The 20064-nt window shown below is 40.9% G+C and overlaps 1 protein-coding gene across 3 annotated transcripts in view; it reads left to right on the forward strand.

The window, feature by feature from the left end:
* Window positions 1-20064, forward strand: part of CEP120 (centrosomal protein 120) — a 73011-nt gene that overhangs the window by 46533 nt on the left and 6414 nt on the right. For all 3 annotated transcript variants that reach the window (XM_040622537.1, XM_040622536.1, XM_040622535.1), the window contains 2 exons: window positions 2905-3027; window positions 9195-9293. In XM_040622537.1, coding sequence (XP_040478471.1) covers window positions 2905-3027; window positions 9195-9293 — 222 coding nt within the window. The remainder of the gene's footprint in view (window positions 1-2904; window positions 3028-9194; window positions 9294-20064) is intronic.

A 20064-nucleotide genomic window follows, 5' to 3' on the forward strand; every position in this document is an offset into this window, starting at 1 on the left:
TAATGTTCCTTCCGTTACCGTCATTCACATGAGCAGGAACTGAATTTCACTCCAAATCTTTTTTCCGATGAGTTTCGTTGTGCCCAGTACATGGTTCATGTGTCATTGGACCGAGCTCAGGTATGAGCCAGCCTTGGTAGCGAATGGGCTGTGCCCCCATCCCTCTCCCACTCCCCAGCCCCGTCACTCCCGCCAGGGGTCAGCGCAGCCTCCAGGGCCATGTCCCTTTCACTTGTCATCTGACTCACACTTACTTCCTCACTGGTGTTTGTATATCGTCTTCCCTCACCCTCCACACCACCATTCTCCTGCTTTGCCTCTACTGTTTCTGCAGGCTTCTTTTCCTTTTTCTAGCCATTCAGTGTTGGCCTCCCTCCAAGCTCAGGCCGTAGCTGGTACTGAACAGTCCTACTTGTGCCTGTGCCCCCAGACACACTGTGCTCCTCGGGGACTTTCGCATGTATATCCCAGCCTAACTAATCACCCTTTGACCTCTGTACTTGGATCTCTTACAAGCATTAAAAACCCAACCTGACGCTCCTGTCCACACGTTTCAGTCACACACCCCTCTGCTCTGTGCGTCCTGTTACAGCCAGCATGATAATTTTGAAACTTGGGAATCCTAACACCCTCCACTAATACCCTCCAATCTCCTCTTACTGCTCTGAGGATAAAGATGAGGGTGATGGGCTTGCCCCACAAACCTCTGCATCGTTGGGGACCCAGCCTCCCTCTCTCACTGGCTCTCCCTGTCCTTCACTTCTGCCGGAGGCTCTGCCGCCACTCTGTGTCCTTCGGTCCTGGGGCGGACTGTGCTCGCCTTCCCCGTAGCGTCTCGGTGTGCGCTCCTCTCCTGAGCCTCGCGAACTACACTCACCCTTGGGTTCGCAGCCGAAGCATCACTTCCCCAGAGCTCTTCCCTGACCCCTGTTCTCCAAGTCTCGGTCAAGTTTTTGTTAGATGTTCTAGCAGTTCGTTTTTATTTTCATTAGCGTGGTAATTTGATCAAGGTCAGATTATTAGCTCCATAAAATTCTTTTGGTTTGTATCTGTATGCCTGAAGCCCAGCCAGTCTTCCAAACGTAATTGGGGCTTAATAAATATTTGCTGACAAAAAGAAGGATCAAGCTGTTAAAAATTAAGCTGATCTTTCTTGAAAGATTTCAGCGCTGATTGGTGAATGTCTCCAAACTCTTGGGTAAATTCTGGCAGGAAGAATAGTTTCCATAGCTGTTCAGGGCCAGTTAAAGTCCCATTATTTAGGTGATTGTAAAGATGACTTTGATTGTTGTTATGGAGATCTCATTTAAAATATGAAAGAGTTGTAAAAGTGGGCGGTTGTGATGGGATTCACCAGTAGTGCTTCCCTTTTCCCACTTCTTAGGAAGATGAGCCTTCTAGAATAAGGCTTTTAACATGTATTAGAATCACCAGGGGATCTTTTTAAAAAACCCGTCTCTACCTTGTCCCAGACTGATGTAATTAGCTTACGTCCTTGTGGGAAGAACCTTTGTGGCACAGACTGATATTTTGGAAAGATTACCCCAGGCACTCCTCTAAAACGTGGTCTGAGACCTGGGGAAACCTGGCCGGGGAGTGGGGAAGGAGCTGTGGGGCAGCCCACGTGTCTGGGAGCTGAAATTGCTCAGCCCTATACCTGGGACCATTTCACAGTTCATATGAAAGAAAACATTCTAGGCCCTGACTCAGAACCACATTCCACATACTCAACACACACTTCTAACTAACTAGACAGGTAGAAAGGATGAAAAGACACCTGTCATTGTGAGGTGATCAAGTGTCTGTATTCTAGTATACGAAAATAGGTCGCACAACTCAATCCACGTTGCTTGTGGACCACTTAGTCAAAAAGATCCCCTTATGCCTCATAGCCTACTTCTCTACAGCCTGTTTGGAGCCACGATATTTATTTATGATAATGTCTCTGCATGGTGGAGAAAAGAACATATATGAAGTCTGTTAGCTTTCATTTAAAACAGAAATAAATGTGCCAGATGCTTGAGAAAGGTTCTGATTCAAATTTAGAAATAAAAGTTCGGATATTCAGACAGGTCAACTTCAGTCCTACGTAGAATTTTTAGGTAACAGAATACCTCATTACCTAAAAATGCTAGATAAATGCTAATTAGAATTATTTGTATTTACCGTCATGAAATAATTTATTGATAAGTTCCATTTCTGTCACATATTTTCTCGGTATTTCAAATTCAGGTAAGTCTTAGGTCTTAGAAGATATGTGGGTTTATCAAATGATTGGTAGTCATATATCCTGTTTTTTTGGCTGGGGGAGTTGGTAGTTCTGAAACTGTTTGAAGGGGAATTATATATAGACTTGAGTCAAGGTGGTCTCTTTTTTTAATTCAAGGAAGTATCGTCCGCTCTCATCAGAGCATTAGCCTAGGGGAGCGGATCTGGATCTGACTGGCTCTTAGGCACTGGGCCGTCAGTAAGCTTCTGCATCCTTCAAATTTCTTAGTCACAAAAATGAAGGGATTGGGCCAAATCACCTTGAAATGAGTTTAAGTTGTAATAATATTTGAATTATGAAGTTCTTACAGCTTCCAATAAAAATAAATACTGCACTATAAGTTTTTGTTTTCATCCGTCATGAGCTGGTATATTTATACTGCACAGTATTGTGACATCCTAATTCTGTAGTATCTGTATTTTTATAAGGCACATCTCGTGATACTGGTTCTAGAACAAATTTCGTATTCTTAAAAAGATTTTGTATGTTAATTTTCCTCGTTATACTTTAGAGATTTTTCTACTATAAACATGTTTTAGCATAAGAAAAAATGACACTGTTGAATTCTGTAGTATTGAGCTTAGCAATACTACAGGTGTTTTTTAATGGCTCTACTTTTTCTTTTTTAAATACAGCTTAGTGATGCTGAAAATAAGTACAAGATTTTGGAAAAAGAGTTTCTTCAGTTCAAGGATCAGCAAAGCAACAAACCAGAAATCCGTCTGCAGTCTGAAATAAATCTCCTCACCTTAGAAAAGGTACCTATGTCAGATTATGGCAATTTAATTCTGATAATCAATTTATAACGTCAGTATTATTTGAATATAAAATGTAATAACATTTCACTGTAGTAGTGTTGTGATGTCAACTCGGAACAGAATTCTAGACACCTGACATGGTCAGTACTTGAATTTCTTGGCTTTTATCAGTTTTCTCAGTTCTAGCGTATACTGATCAGAGTCGTTGGTTGCAGACAACAGAAGTGACGAATTGTAGGAATAAGGAATCCCCCAAAACTTTGAGGAAGGCTACAGAACAAGTTTCAAAATAGGAGCAAGAACCAGGGGGAAGCGCAGCGTGTCCTGTCACAAAACCGTCTTCTCTTGCGCCTGTTGGTGCTGTCACTGCTGCGTCCCAGGATTTCTGTATCCCCCAGTTCTGGTGCTAGTCCTGCCATTGGGAATGCTCTCTGTGTATTACTACCCTGTAGATTCAGCATCCCCAATGGGAGCATTCATCACAAGCCCACACTCTCCTCGCAGCCTGCCAGAGGGGACATCCATCCTCTTGCTTCCTGTGGTTGGAAGCTAGGTCCTGCCTCTACTTCTTTGGGGATTCACCACCAACAGATGGTATGTTCTGGTTCTAGGGTCCAAAAGCCAACCTAAGTATGACAGTACATGCTCTTACCGCATCTTTTCATTAGATGTTCTTTTGGCATTATTGAAAAGATACAGCCTCCAAAAGAAAATAAGGAAATAATCTGTCCAAGTTAAAGGCCACTAGGGAGCACCATCAGAAGATTGCTGGATGGAAGGTGGGAAAATGCCAGGGTAGTTCTTTCTGTGTGTCTTTGTCTCTGTGCTTCCCTTATGTTCTCAGGTAGTAGGTGTATTTTATGGTTCCCTCTCCCACCAGACAGCCCTTCTCTCCGCTTGCCTTGGGCCATCCCCACTGTGGCTCTAGCTCCCTGGACAACCTCCGTTTCTGCGTTCTGGGTAGTAAGAACTGGTCCTCCGGGGACTTCCTGTATAGTCCCTCCTACCTGGGAGAGGTAGGGACCGGCTGCAGCTGTTCATCACTGGGGGGCCTCACCCTGTCCCTCTGGCATTTCTGCTTTTCCATGACCGGTATCACCAGTTGCCTGTAGTAAGTTAAACTCTTTTGAAAACCTAGAGTGATTTCTGGTTTCCTGGCAGGATGCTGGTGGATAGAACTGATTTTTCATTACCCAGCAACGTGCATGCTCTCTGACACTGTGCTAAATGCTATTCTGAATGATTAAAAAACGTTCAGGATAGAGTCAACTAAGTGACCAGTCATACGGAGAGGCAGGAAACTTACTTAGGTAATCAAAGGGTAAGGAGGATGATGGCTGGTACCATCTAACTTTGTCTTACTAAGCGCCATGAATGTAAAGGAGAGACAAAGCTACTTCTACCGAAATCAACACATGAAATGTAACTAAGAAGTAAGACTGGCTATGGAACCTAAAGGACACATGACCTCTTAATGGGTGAATGTGTTTGGGGAGAATACTCCAGAAAGAGGTATTTGAGCAAAGTAGAAAGGGTAGAAAGACTATCGCATATTTTGGTAATAGAACCTGATCCTTATCGTCATAGATGCAAAATAAAAATAGGCCTGATAAGAGAATGCTGGAAATGTAATTTTTGGTTCTATGAGGGGGAAGACCTTAGATAGTAAGTTAAAAAGAATTTGTATTTCATCTGCTAAGAAAAGTCAGAGATTACTGTCACGTTTATCAGATTGGCTTCATGGATCTTAATGGAAGTGAAGAATTTTCAGGAAGAACGTTTGAGGAGGTGGAAGTTGTAGAGCGCTATGGTTCTGGACATACTACACTTGAGATGCTAGCAGAAGAATGGAAGTGGAGCAGTTGACTGAGGGGTTAAAAATGGGAAGTATAGTAGGAAGAGAGAAAAGGGCTAGACATATAGATTGGGGAGGTAGTGGCATCAAGTGCCCGCCTTAGATGCAGATGCAGTGCGTCCCCGGGCAGGGGGGGGGGGGGGGGGGCGTACAGCCTCAGGGACAAAAGGAGAGAGAGGAGGCCAGAAAGATTCAGAGTCTAGTGCAGTGCCGGCAGAGGAGGCTTTCCGAGAATGAGGAGGTAGCGGTCATCTCTCATGAAGGGCCAGTGAAGAATGGTGGGCGAAGGGCCACGGGTGTGGCAGGTAAGAAATCACTCACTTTGAAGAAGCCAAATGGCGGGCGCTTATTGAAAAGTTTGGCATTGCAAAAAGAAAAAAAACCCAAGGGCTTCAGAACACTGTTGAAAAAATCTTACATGGCGGTAGGAAAATCTACAAATGTTTTCAGATTGAGGATAAACAATTAAAAACAAGAAGAAATTCAGCTTTATGAGAGGAGGGGATGAGTGGACCATGAAAGAGTTTTTCTTGGGAAGTACAGATGCTTAATTTAAGAGGCAGAATAGGGGAATACATAGAAAAGGTGGGGACAAGAATTAGACTGCGGTTAAAAAAAATTTTTTTTTTTTGTTTTGGACTTGAAGCAGATATTAATTAACGAGTTTCTTCTGTTTCCAAACTCACTACATGTTTCCGTGGCCTGTCCACGGCTGTGCTGTCTTTGGTTCCCCCTCTTACCCAGCGTGACCTTGACTGCCCGGCCTGGTTGCTGCTGCTGCCTATATATCGGGACAATCTTTGCATTTTTCCATTTAATTTGGTGGCCTGTTCATTTGTCTCCCTGTGAACTTGAATTCAGCTAGACATTCTCAACCCCTCTTTTGATACAAACAAGTGTCCCAACTATTTCCGTGTTGACAGCTGTGGATTCTGTGGTACTTGCAGAAGATGGCTGACCTGCACAGCGTCTCAGCCCTTTTCACAGGCCCCGGTTCGCAGGTGTCAGGATTTTCGTTTTACCATTTTACCTTCAGAGACCACCTATCTATCTCAAAATTAGAACAGAAGCGCTATCTTTCCTGAATATAAACTTGACACTTTCCACCTTAGAAATACATTTTAAGTGATTTTCAAAATCCCCTTTTCCAACTCTACTTCTAGCAAAAGGATAAAAATCAGTCAGCATATTGCCAGTGTAAACAATGCCATGAAGTTGTGCAGAGCAAGGAGGAAAAAAAGACTAGGTCAGCTGCCCCTGCACCAGACCTAACGAATCCATCCAGCATGTGTCACTAACTGTTCAGTAAAACAAGGCTCCTCTGCTCTTATGAAAATCCTTGGTAAATTTTTTTTGGAGCCAGAAGAGGGCAGAATCTTATTTCTTATTTCTGCCTAATAACAAAGACCTAAAAGCACAAAAAGGGAGACCTAAGTGAAAATGTATCTGATTCCATACATAATTTCTGATTATATCTGACAGAGCGTTTTCTTTTCTGATGACCCATTCTCTTCAGTGTAAAAGAAGTATTTCCATTTTCATGAAATGGTGTAAAAATAAGATACAGTTTTACTGAATATAATTCCTGATTCCTTTTGTTATGTAAGAAGTCAGTAACAGTTTATGATTTGCTTTTCGGTAGGAATGTCTCTTACATGGCTTAAAAATAATTCGGTTTTTAAGTAAATGCAATACGGAAAACCGAATTCAGTAGGGCAGACTGAAGTTGAAGATAAACGCTGATGTCGTCTTATTTACGATCATGTGGTAGCTACTGCCCGTCCACCCATCTTAAGGCAAAGGGAAAGAGGAGAAAAACACATTATCCTTTGGGACCTCAATTTTAAGGAGTTTGTAATGAAATTGGGGAGATGACTCAGAGAGCCGTTAAGTGATTGTGTGTAATCGAGTACCAGGGCACGTGATAGAAACTCTTTGCCATTTAGAAAACAGTAGTTTTAAGACCCCTTCCGGAGGGTAGCTGAGCCTGAGGCCTCCAGTTTTAAGGAAGCAGAGAAGAAAAAGAAGTAAGTGGCTCCGGAAGTTAATGGGGCAGGGGATGTGGTCGACGGGACGCGGACCTGGGGGCTGAAGGGGGGAGGGCCTTCTGTTGAGGAAAACCCAGGAACTGGGTTCAGCAGGTAGGACAGAGGTGAGATTTTGGAACCCCTCGAAACCTAGACAGAGGAGTAGAGGCTCAAGACTGCGGGCACGTAGCAGCGACGGTAGGGGTTTTAACAGCAGAAAGGGAAGTGGGATGTGTAGGCAGAAAAGATTCGAGGCTGAAGAGACCCGAGAAGAGGAGAGCTTGGGCTAAGGAAATGGGGAAGGTCACAGAATAGAAGCACCAAGGTTTTCCGGGGAGCAGTCTCTATCGTTGCTTGCGACAGACTCGAGCTAGGGAGCGGGCCATCAGAGACCACGCCAGCGCCCGCCGTCTCGTAGCGCAGGACAGCGCTGGGCGGCCCGTGAGCACGGTGTGTGCTGGCCGCCTGCACGAACCTCTCAACTGACTCCAGGTCCTGACGTGAGTTTGCACACCAGCTCGGGATCTAAGTGTGTAGGCTGGCTCGCGCCTCCCGTCTACTCACAGCGCGACGTCTTGACGCGGTCTGGGAACGCCCTGGGATTGTAGCAGATCTGCAGTCGTGTGCACGTTTCTGGGCGTTGGGTCCATACGTTTCTTGAGAATCACAGAGGCACCTATATTCTTAAAAAAATAAAGGTAGGAATCATTGATTGGGCCCAAAGACAATTAGAAAAGTGAGCTTTGTATCTGAAACCTGCTAACTACAGTTTTTTTTTTTTTTTAATTTAAGCGTGAATAACCACGCAAATGGGAATGATTTTGATAGTCATGGCAAAAGTGAGAAAACCTTATCGCGCTTTCTCTGTTGAGTCAGTCCCCTAGATATACGTGATCTGTCTGGCTTCATCCCTGTCCTAACCCTCATCCTTGGGCCCATCCAGACTACTCCACCTTCTCTAAGACCCGTGGACATGCTTGCTTTTATAATTTAATTAAATACTACCCTTTTATCTCAGAGCTATAAAAAATTTTTTGCTATTCCTCTGATGCCCTGTTGTTAAATTACCAAGTAATGTGTATAAATTTCGGGGGCATAAGCAGAAGAGATCATCTTTGATAATCTCACAGTATTATTCAATTTAAGATGTGTGAGTCTAGTTGTGAAATGTCAACACCTTTAAATCCAAGCACCAGGGATTTGTAAAGCAGAATAGACCTTGACTCCCTGAAGTCATATATTACTGCAGAGAATGTTCTGGTCTTTTGTGAAGGGAATTTGGCAATCAGCTTTTCCTTCCTTTTTATTTTCATTTAAGTTTTCTGGAGTTTGAATTTTGGGACAGTGCCTTTGGTTTTGTTTTCCTGCAAAATATGAGGAGTTGTGTGTATGGGAAAAACTAAAAAAAAAAAAAAAAAAAAAAAAAAAAAAAAAAACTTAGACCCGTTTAGAGTCACAGTATTTTACTGTAATTCAGGCATATTATTACATTATCACTTAAATAGTAAAACTGTCTGTTGGCTTCATGAATTTGTTTGGTACTTGGTTTGAAACACTGAGAGAGTACATTCCAGAACATAGCCAAGTTGGCTTCAGTTCATGCACAACAGATTGCCTGCTGCAAGTATAAATAACCCTTTTTTTAATGGAATCACTTTCATGTTTTTCTTTATATATTTGAGGAAAAATAGAAAATAAGAGTTAGATGAGTGCTATTAGGAGCATTATTTTTCCTACTCTTGGGTTTATTTTAACATTCTTAAAATACTTTTCACTTTGTACTCTTTCTCTTCGTAAACGGCTTTCTGATAAAACACTTCACTGTTTTTGCTGTGATTTTTGCCAAAATTTAACAGTGCTAGCTCTTTTTGTGAGAAGACAAGTTCCATGTCATGCTAGGCCTCCAAAAGGAATAACCTGGTTTCTCAGATTGAAAGTGTTGGCGGAATTGGAATGCTAACAGTGAGAACTGCTTTTTGTAAAAAATGAACGTGTTTTGCACTCTCTACACGTTTTAATACATTTATAGTAACTGTCTGGAGGTTAAGACTGATTCAGTTCCTTTTAGTATAGGCTGTTAGGCAGTAAAAATACGACTATATTTTAAACAAGAAAATGTTCATGTGCCATAATATTTATAGTCAATTATATAACAGTTTTAGATGATGTCGTATGTTACACTATATAAACTCTTTTCTTAAGCCAGACTCTCTGTATATATTATCTTTCAGTGATTGTACACAGTGGTGTAGTGTTTCACTTGATACGATTTTAATCACTGTTAGGTTGAACTTGAAAGGAAGCTGGAATCTGCAACTAAGTCTAAACTGCATTACAAGCAGCAGTGGGGCCGCGCTTTGAAAGAACTTGCCAGACTTAAACAGGTATGTAGTTTATAGCTGATGATGGATTGTTCGTTTTATGTCTTTTTTCCCTTGACTCTTTACAAGTATGCATATTTGGCAATATCTCTTATGTTCAGATGTGTCCACTTCAATTTCCAGGGCTATTTCTGACATTAAGAGGTTAGGGGCTTTTTTTAAAGATCTTTTTTTTTTTGAATAGCCCAACTATCCTCCCCACAAGAAATTGGGAGTAATTTATTTTACTTTCACTTACAAAATGGCCATTTTTTTTTCTTAGTATAAATTCCTTCCATTGAAAGTACCTTTCAGGAGAGAACTTCAAGAATAACTTAAGAAATTTAACATGTCCTCCAACTGAACAGCTTATTTTAAATGTTATTCTTAGAAGACACAGTCATTTATTCAGCGAAGAAAAGGAATCAGAGACAATTCTCGCATAATTTTACAAGAGTTTAAAAAGTGATACTGGTTTCCTGAATTCTTCTTAGGTTACTTTTTTTCCCCCCCCCTCCTTCTTATTACTTGTTAAGAAATGCCGTAAGCCGCAGGAGAAATTAATCTTATTTTGGGATGTAGTTTCCTCAGATGATTAAAATGAGGTAAAATGTGAGCAAGGATTTTTAGAATCCAACCTACTTGACCTAACACTTTTAAGGATCAATAATCGTTAGCTTTATTCTAACTTTTGCCTTTTCTTTAATGGTCAGTTTTATTCTGAAAGAAATTAGGCACATAGCGCCTTTCAAATTTGTATTCTTTATATCTATCTCTACGACCATTCAATGCTATTAAACATCTTTGTGGTATCGTACTAATCGCTTCCTGCCCTCAGAATTATGTCCAAGACCACAGGAGAATGAATAGTACAGTTTGCCTTAACGTAGCTCCTAGAAGAGTTGAGATTACACAGAATGACTATAAGAGTTCACAGGACTAAGGATAGATGAATGTTACTGGGGGCCTCCTGAATTCAAGGTATTGCCCTAGATTTTTTGATGTAGGTCAAACTTACGTCTTCCCCTCAGGGAGCTCGCAATAGAGTAGTAGGGAAGAAAACTACAAGTATTACATTTGTACTAAGAGTAAGAGCCCTGAGAGGAACCATCCAGAGTAGTCAGGAGGGGAAAGTACATCTATGTAATAGCACTTAAGAAAGGTGTTGCGGGAGAGGAGGTATTTGAGATAGACCTCTGGTGAGTGGGTTGTGATTGAGGGAAATGTTGGAAATAATACCGCTGAAATGATTATGGCAAACGGGCATGAGGTTGGAAAGCATAGGCTGTACTTGGACCCAAGAGGAGGACCCCTTGTAGTGGTCATGTCGGGCGATAAGGACTAGAACTTCAGCGGGAACAAGACACACAGATTCTTGTAAACAACAAACAAAAAAACCCAAAAAGCACAGTTTGGGTAGATGGTGTGTAAGACCATCTACCTGATTTTAATGCAAAGACGATGCCAAAGGCTCAAGCCTTTCTATCTGGAAATAGTTGCCCAGTATGGAAATGCGGTATGAAGACGAGAAGGAGATAGGACTTGTAAAGTTGGACGTTTTAACTTTTGCACAGAGAAATTCAGCAAGCAGTCAGAAATGTGGATCTGGTGTAGGGAGGTTTGACTGGGGCTTAACAGAGCAAGGACTCCCTTGCAGAGGTGAGAATTGAAGCTGTGGCAGACAGAACTGAGCATTCTTAGGTTTGCAGAGGACAGAGGAGAGCTGATCCTGGAAGCAGCAGCTAGAAAGAGGGCGATCATGACCATGATTTCCAGCCCCTCCCTTCTTGTCATTCCATCCTAAGCAAGATCCCTCTGCAGCAGGTAATTTTACGTCCATTTTCCAGATGAAAGACACGGAGACTTAGAGAAGTTATGACAGGTGCCCCTGCTCAGACGGATCATGAGCGAGCGAGGACTGGAGCTATCGGACTCGAGTCCAGGCTCTTTCCCCCCCTTTAGAATGTTCTCTTTTTATTCCCTAGAAGCCCAATAATGACAGAATTTCAAGGAGAAGAAAGTGAGCCAGGGAAGGCTCTAGGCATTTCTGACAAAGCTCTGAGGCACGAGGCACAGTTTGGCACACCCCCGCCAGGAAAATGGCATCACTTGGTGAAAATGGAGTGACTTCGGGTGGGGAGAAGCTAAAGTCACGATGCCACGGTCCTTAGGTCACATACGGTACAAAGAGGAGGAGTCCCAGGGCATTGGGACCAAGGAAAGAATGTGTTGAGAGTTGCTGTTAAAAGTAACGGGATCCAGATTCTCTGAGAGATGGCGCACAGGGTGGTTTGGGACATGGTCTCAGAGTCCCGAGAGGTGAGGTGAATCTTGGCTGTACCTTTTCACTACCTCTGTGACTTGGGGCATTTAAATTCTTTGATTTTTCACTGTACAAATGAAGAGACTACTTTCTCATCACACGTTCTTCTGAGAATTGAATGATTGATACAGCATTTAACACAGTGGTGGGAACATAGGTCGTGCTCAGTACGCGGTAACTGTTAAAAGGAGCTGAGCCCTAAATCTGTTATGGAGTGTTCTGAGTTTTCGTCAGCAGGGACCTAAGGGGTTGGTAGCTCTGGATATTTTGGGGACAGAAAAATATTGGAGGGATTTGTAACTACGGTGTTCTAAGAACTGGTAGCCACCAACAATTTCAGAGTCTACAGAAGTGGCAGGTGTGGTTATATAGCAGTAGGGAAGTGGGTAGGATATAGTTTGAGTAATAACAGTACTTTGTATTTACGTGGTAGTTTTATAGATGTTCTTTAGAAAACTATGTATAGAAGAAAAAAAAACAAAACGAGACCTAAACTTGCAGATACACCCAAGAGTCTATCCCCAAACTTGAGGAAGTTCTACAGAGTGCACTGAGGCTGTAGTTCTCTCTTTTCCTCTGTCAGCATGTCCTTACTGAGAGCCTGTGGCGCCCCTCGCACAGGAGTAGGTGCTCCCCACAGAGCGGAGCTCCCCCCCCCATCCCACGTCCCCCGGGGTCTGGCGGGTGGTAAATGAAGTTAGCCGAAAGAGAACAATAAGAGGACAATGGGCTTACCGTCGTATTCTGTCCCTCAAAGCTAAGGGAAAAACATTTTAAAGACAGTATTTGAGATACCACTATTAGATTTGCAGTCCTTTCCGGTCTTAAAACAGAGTCGTTGGGGAAGATGTGGCCTGCCGCTGAAGAAGATTTACCTAGTGAAGGCTCAGAGACTCAGAGCATGGCAGTTCCTTGGACGGCATTACCACAATCAGTAAAGAAAAGGTAGAAAAGTGGGAGCTGTTGGAGAGTGAGGACGGACACAGATTCATCGGAGTTGCCATGCAAAGGCTGCCGCCCCCTGCCCCTCCTTCCCATCTCAGGCATCCTTGTCCACTTGGGCTGGGTCTTGCTCTTCCCATTTAATCCCTTCTTTTCTGTTGACCCTTTCTTCCTCTGTCTTTTCTACCCTCTTGCCTGAAAACCATTGGCAAAGTAATTTGGGCTGTTTGTTCCTCCGAACAGAGAGGTTATTATCACAAGTCAGATGCTTCCCTTGGAGTTAAGAAGAGAAGAGCCCTGCGTTACGGGTTCAACTCCGAACTATTTGCTCAAGAAAAGAGCCTCATTCTTTGAGTGCAGTGAGCTTCCTTGCAGACTAATTGTTCCTTACCCCACAAACTTTCTGCTTTGGAAACAACACTGTCAACAAACTTTGAGGTCACTAGGAATCACTGATGGTCGACAGACGACTTTTGAGGCTCGGCACTTAAGAAATGCGAGAGCCATACTGAATTGTGCTCGGCCCCTATTTTTGCAGGATTAAAATTAATAACTTCATCAAATAGGCACAGTTCATATGTGTGAAAATACAATTTTTTTTAGAAGTTTTTATTAAAAACACATTTATTGTGTTTGAATATAAAATTGGAATCCTCGCTCTGCTTTTGTGCAGAGGCTTGTTTGTGCAACTTCTTGTTTAAATTGGATTAGTCCCATGTTAATTTTACATTGCCTCTGGTGACTAGCCACGGGGCCATCATCTCTGCCAGTAATTTGTCACAGCAAAATCCTCTGGAGGGCCATACAAAACATTTGTGTAGTACGGATTAGACGGGGAAAGCCATATCTTAGATTGTTAATGACAAAACCCAGCTGGTAAAGCTTGGCAGTAAGATCTGATGCTTGGTGCCTATTGCCAAAAGAATGTTTAAACAGATTTCCATTACTCAAAGGTGACCCAAGTATAGTCAATTTGTGAATTTAAAAAATCATACTCTTCTAATGATTTAGGGAAAAAACCCTTTTCTTCTGCCTCACAACCATAAAAATCGGTGTTTGCAAGCTGTAATTTTGTGTTGTTGCTGTTGGTCTTTGCAAACTGGGGAGATAACCGCTGTAAAACAGAACATAAAATGGGTCTGAACTTAGAAAACAAGGAAATGAGCCCCAGACGTTCTGGATTTGATATCTTTGCTACAGTGTGTAGCACAGATCTTTAAAGAATTCTGATTGTTAAACAGTTAAGGGGAAATTTCGTTTTTTCCCCCCTCCATGTCCACAAAGATTTTTAACCCCAACACTTCATCGTTCTACAGATACTCAAGGTTGTCACTTTAACTTCTTTTTTCTAAATAATATGTTCACATAAGAACATTTCCTGTCACCTTAGAAAGTAATTGTCTAAATAAAAGCCACCACTTTTTTCAAAAATCAGTCATTGAGAGGTATGAATTTGTTGCTGGAGAAAATTGAACATTCTCGTTATGTCAGAACAATTACGAGGAGGTACGTTTGTTCCCGGGACAGGAACCAGAACGGAGATTTGGGGCAGGCTGTGGGTCCCTTACCATATTTGTGCACAGTAGAGCTGTTTAAAACTAAGCTCTGATGTATTTCGTTAAAACAACGCAGACCTCATTGGCTGACACCAGCGCTATCTTGTCCAGCCTCCTGCTTATCCCCTCGGGGTAATTAATTTGATTAATTTATAAGTAATTTAGCCAAGGATGGGATGTAAATCTCTGTTTAAGAAAACAGTTGGAGGTCCAAGTCTTGGTTAAAAACTGTGTCTTGAAACCATCCAGGCCCTCCTACTGACTTGTCAGCTCTGGGTTATTTTCAGAAAACTTGACTTGAGTTCCTGAGTTTCGTTGTAAGTTTTTCCCACAGACTTACATGGTATGTGTGAGTGGGAGAGTCAGTAGTGGCCACTTTTTAGCCGCTGTTTAGTCTAGCGGATGCGTGTTTACATCTCCTCTCTGGATTTATAGGCAGCTAAGGCAAAATAAAGATTATACTCACTTGATGGAGGAGCCTTTAACCCAGAGCACCTGGCAGCAGAGAGGGTTTCTCTCTCTAACCTCTAATTTCTGTGCGTGCATGTGCGATTGTTATTAATGCCATGCACTTGAAGAAAAATTCAAGGCATTTAAAGTCTTTTCTCAAATGTTTTAGAACTAGAATGTTTCAAGTTTCATAAAGTGACAATTTTGTAGAGTAAGCTCACGTCATAACTGGCGTGTAGTACTTTTTTTCCCCGCTTGTACTTACGCTTGCTTATTGTAAAGAAATGCACATCTCGCAACATTGCATAACACAGAGAATAGTCCTCCCCGGTCATCTTATCCCCTCCTCAGCCAGAGGTAACAATTTTGTGAAGTTTTCTTGTCCTTTTTTATTAATTACTTTCTAAAAGAAATACATTGTAACAGTCTCGGGGGGGGGGGAGGAGGAAGATTCCTATACACCCAACCCCCACCTTCTATTTTTAAGAAACAGGATTATCAGCGCTTCAGAAACCCTCTGTGTGCCTTTTCTCAACTGCATCCCCTCCAGAGGTGACTGGCTACTTGCCTAAATTTGATATTTATTCTTCCTTTGCTTTTCTTTACTTTTGTGTGTTTTTAAACTTTATATAGATGGAATCATTCTGTTGTCTACCTTATATGACTTAAAATTGCTTTTACGATTTAGCTGTAGTTCATTTTTATTGCTTTATAAAACAAATATATGAACATAGCACAATTTATCCAGTCCTTTTTCAGTGATTTTTTTTTACCTTAAAGCAAGACAACACTGAAAATTTTTGTACGTGTCCGAGTTTCTCTAGTATTTATATCAAAAAGTAGAGTTTCTGGTAACAGGGTTCACTGGTTTCTTCTGCTTTGCTAAATAGGGCCAAATTACTTTCCAAAGTGGTTGTACAACTTTTCGGTTCCCAAGAGTGCTGTGTAATTGTTACTCTTCATACCATGTTCAGCACTTGGGTCTGAAATAGTATCACTTTGTGGCTTGAGTTTCCAGATCCCTGATTACCTCTTTGGAGCATCTTTTCCTTTCTTTCTTACCCACTCGTGTGGTTTCACTGGGGAATGCCTCTTTAGGTCTTGGGCTCAGTAGAAGTCAGTCAACAGGTAATCCAGATTTTCAAATTACCAGCAGCCAAATTTGAAATAACTACTATCACTCTGTTCTAGAAAATAGGTGATACGATGAAGAATTATAGTAGAGAATTGGAATCATTTGAATGATACAGAAAAACTAGAAGTATTTTAAGTGCAATATAAGAATTTAGTAGATGAATTAACAGCATATTGGATATAGCAGAACCAAAGATGTACCAACTGAAGTCAATAAAAACCATCCATACTGAGAGAGAGGCGGGGAAAAAGATGGAAGATATAGCCAAGACCCTGAGCATCACGTGGGATAGATTATATGATACTGACTCCCTTTGGTGTGTAACTAAGACCCTGTCTTTGTCTGGGAGCCGTAGCAAAATACCACAGACTTAAACAACAGATTGGTTTCTCACAGTTGTGGAGGCCGGAAGGCCAAGATCAGGGTGCTGGCATGCTCAAGTTCTTTGTTCAGTGAGGGCCTGCTTCCCAGTTCATAAATGGCCGCCTTTTGGCTGTGTCCTCATGTGGTAGAGGGCCCGTAATCCATGAGGGCTCCTCTTCATGATCTAATCACCTCCAAAAGGCCCCATCTCCTAACAGCTCAAAATGGGGATTAGGTTTCATTACACACATTTTCCCAGCTACCTGGAAGTAGAGGGTTCCTGTAAAACTTCTTGGAAGTCGAAATGGCGCAGAGCAGAGAGTATCCCCCAACATTCCTCCAACTTTTGCTTTTATGAAAGATGTACATTAGTATAGGAATGGCTTTTTTTCTAGTAGTGGAACTCCTTTTTGGATTTGTTTAGCAAAAGCCGGGACTGATGTAGATTTTTCATAACAACGAAGCAGTGTAATACCAACTTTCAAAAAGGTGGGAAACCTGCCTGCATTTGGGGGAGACACAAATATTAAGCCTCTAGCAAGCCCTCAGAGGACAATAGAATGGGAGAGAAAACAGTATTTGAAGAGATACTAGGTGGGAATTCTCTGAAAGTGAAAAAGGTATCAATTTATGAAATCTAAGCAGGATAAATACTAAGTAAACCATACCTAGATTCATCATAGTAAAATTGCCCAAAAAGCAATGAAAACCGTAAGGGATCGGGGTACAGGAAGACATGGCCTTCATGGGAGCAACAATCAGACAGATGACTTCACCACAGCGGTGAAGGAATTCATAAGAAAATAGAATACCATCATCCTTGAAGTACTGAAAGAAAATAACTGCCAACCTCAAGTTCTGTATGCAGTGAAAACGTTTTTTGTAAATAACAGTGACATAAGACTGGGAGACTTTGTCATGGCAAACCTAGAGTAAAAATATAAGGTGTTTTTCAGGCAGAAGGAAAATGATCCCAGACGAAAACAGGAGGATAAACAGCAAGGAAATAAATATCTGACTAAATATAAATAGTAGTTGATTGTAGAAAACAACACTCACAGCATTTGTTGGGTTTAAAATATACATAGAATTAAAATTCATGACAAAAATCTGGAAGAACTAAAGTAGAAAAGATACGAAGGAATGAATAGAGTTAAAATGTTTACAGTATGCTCCATTATTTGTGAGGCTGTCAAAGTCCTGATCTGTATTATTATTTCTTAAAGAAGAGTAAAAACGACTAAGAAGCGGATGGGGGGTGGGGAGAGGACAAAGGGTTAATCTAAAAAAAGACCAGAGGAAAGAATAACATCAAAAAGGTGGAAGGAGTACAGCATCCTAACATGTAAAGATTTAAACCAATTATATGACCAACTGCTTTAAATACAAATGGACTAAATCCTGTCATTAGAGACAAATGTTACATGAATACTAAAAACAACAGCAGTATGCCACTTAGGAGGGACACGGCTTAGATGGAAGGATATAGAGTGGACACATTTGAAAGAGGGAAGAGCATATACCACATTAATACTAATCACAAGAAGGCCAGTCTAGCACTACTTTTGTCAGGCAAAGTAGACTTCAGGGCCAGAAGCATTACTGTAGATAGTTCATCTTCAGAAAAGGGTCAGTTCACCTGGAAGATGACAACAGTTCCACCTGGCTGTATACCTGGCAACAGCCACAAATTTATGTAAAGCAAAAATTAAGAGAACTCAAAGGGGGCAACCCTCTTGGGTCCCCTCCCTCTTCAGGAGCTTTCTACTATCACTCAATAAGAAACTAAAAGGAAAAATAGACAAATTCCTAATAATGGTCAATTTTACCATAACACTCCTGCGAAGTGATAGAGCCAACAACAACAACAAATCAGTAAAGATTGAGAAGATTTAGACACCACAACCATTGGTGTATCGATAGAATATTCATCAGAGAAGTCTAAAATACACATATTCGAGTACACAGGGACCATTTAGCCACAGTGCTCACATGCAAGCTACTACTCTCAATAAATCTCAGAAGATTGTAATTTAGAGTCTTCTGTGCACACGGAGATTAAGATAGAAATTAATAACGAAAAGCTAATATACTGAAAATTAAGTAGTACACTTCTAATTACCCATAGCTAAACTGAAAACCATAACTGACATAACACAGCATATCGACACAGGATATTTAATGCAAGCTGTGCTTAGCGGGAAATTTTATAACCTTGAATGCACTTAAAAAGTAAGAGAAGCCAAATTATTCTTTAAATATCCTTTTCAGACGATCAGTAAAAACAAGAAATAAAGGCAGTTAGGGATGAATAAAAATTAAGGAAATGGGGGAAAGTGTACAACAAAATCAAAGTGAAAAGTTCTTTCCTTGAAAAGGCCTCCTGCATGGCAGAGCGTTCAAGAGAGTATGCGCTAACTTCCAACATCAAGAATAAAAAAGGGGGACACAGGGTTATTGATCCCATAGTCATAGAAAGAGAGAAGAGAAGGGTAAAAAAAAATTTTCTGTAAACTTGAGAAACAGAACTTACAAAACTGACAAGAAGAAACAGAAAATACTCATTGGGTAGCTGTTAAGGAAATCGAATCTGTAATGAAAAACTCTCACATAAAGGCTCTAGACCTAGATGGCTTCACGTCTGAATTTTAGTAAAAATGTTAGAAAAAAATACCGCTGCTCTTAGACAAACTGTTTCAGAAAGTAGGCAGACCGAACACTCCTCTTTTTAAAATGAGACTGGCATAATCTTGGTCCCCAACTCTGACAAGGACAAAATAAATTGGACAGTCTCAGGAGCATTGATAAACCACTTATAACAAGCACAGCAGAGTTTATTAAATGAAAACATGGTTGGAAAGGAGAAAATAAGACTGCTCTTTTTTTTTTTTTTTTTTTTAAAATAAGACTGCTCTTATTTGTAGGTGACAGACTCAGGAAACTAAAAAGTATCTACAGATGACCTAATAGCATTAGTGAGTTTACCAAGTTTGCTGGAACCCAAAGCAGTACGTAAATGTCAATGTTACTTTTCTGTACTACAGCCAATTAGAAAATCAGAACTTAAAAACTCTGCCATTTACTATAACATCTAAAAAGAAGAAATACCTAGGGGCATATTCTAAGACAGTTGTTACCCTTAGTATATAGAAAAATATAAAATGTTCAGTGAAATTAAATAAGACCTAAGTAATTGAAGAAGTGTTCACTGATTGAAGAATCAATATTGTAAAGCTAATGGTTTTGGCCAAGGTGATCTAAGATTAAGCACAATCATAATCAAATCCGAGGAGCCTTTTTTTTTTTTTCCCAGCCATGGAAACAGATTTCTATAAAAATGTAGACGACTTATGCTATCACATATCAAGATTTATTATTTTAAAAGTTACAGTGTTAAGGCAGTATGATTTAATGTAAAGGTAGAGAAATAGATCAGGTTAGAGAGTCCATGAACGAACCCATACGTGTATGGACAGAAGTGGTGTGGGAGTGGTGTGACTGCCAAGCAGTAGGAGAGACTATTTTTTTAGTAAATGTTGCTATGTCAGTTGGAGCTCCACAGGGCCGGGGGGAAGAAACTTGATCTCACATACTCGAAACCCAGTGCATATGAATTATTGACCTAAACGAAGCTTCAAGATGGTATAAAAGAGCATCTTCATAGAAGAGTCTCTTTCTTCAAGACTGAGGCAGGCAAAAACTGCCTTAGATTGGACATGGAAGGCACTAGCCAGAAAAGAATAAATTTGGACTATTTTAAATTAAGTCAGAAACGCCATTACAGAAATGAAAAGGTGAGACAAAACTAGTGGGAAATATTTGCAATTTCAATAATCAACAAAAGACTTACCCCTGTATATATATAAGGTACTATGAATATATCAGTAAGGAAAAATGCATAACCAAGTAGAGCAAAGTGCCAAATGGTTGAACAGGAACTTTACAAAAGAAGAATGCTATTAAAAATACTAAACCTTGCTCAACCTCCTTAGTCTGGGAAAACAATGCAAAATAAAATTACAGCGA

The sequence above is a fragment of the Ursus maritimus genome, unplaced genomic scaffold (genome assembly GCF_017311325.1).
Source record: "Ursus maritimus isolate PB19 unplaced genomic scaffold, ASM1731132v1 scaffold_5, whole genome shotgun sequence".
NCBI lineage: Eukaryota > Metazoa > Chordata > Mammalia > Carnivora > Ursidae > Ursus > Ursus maritimus.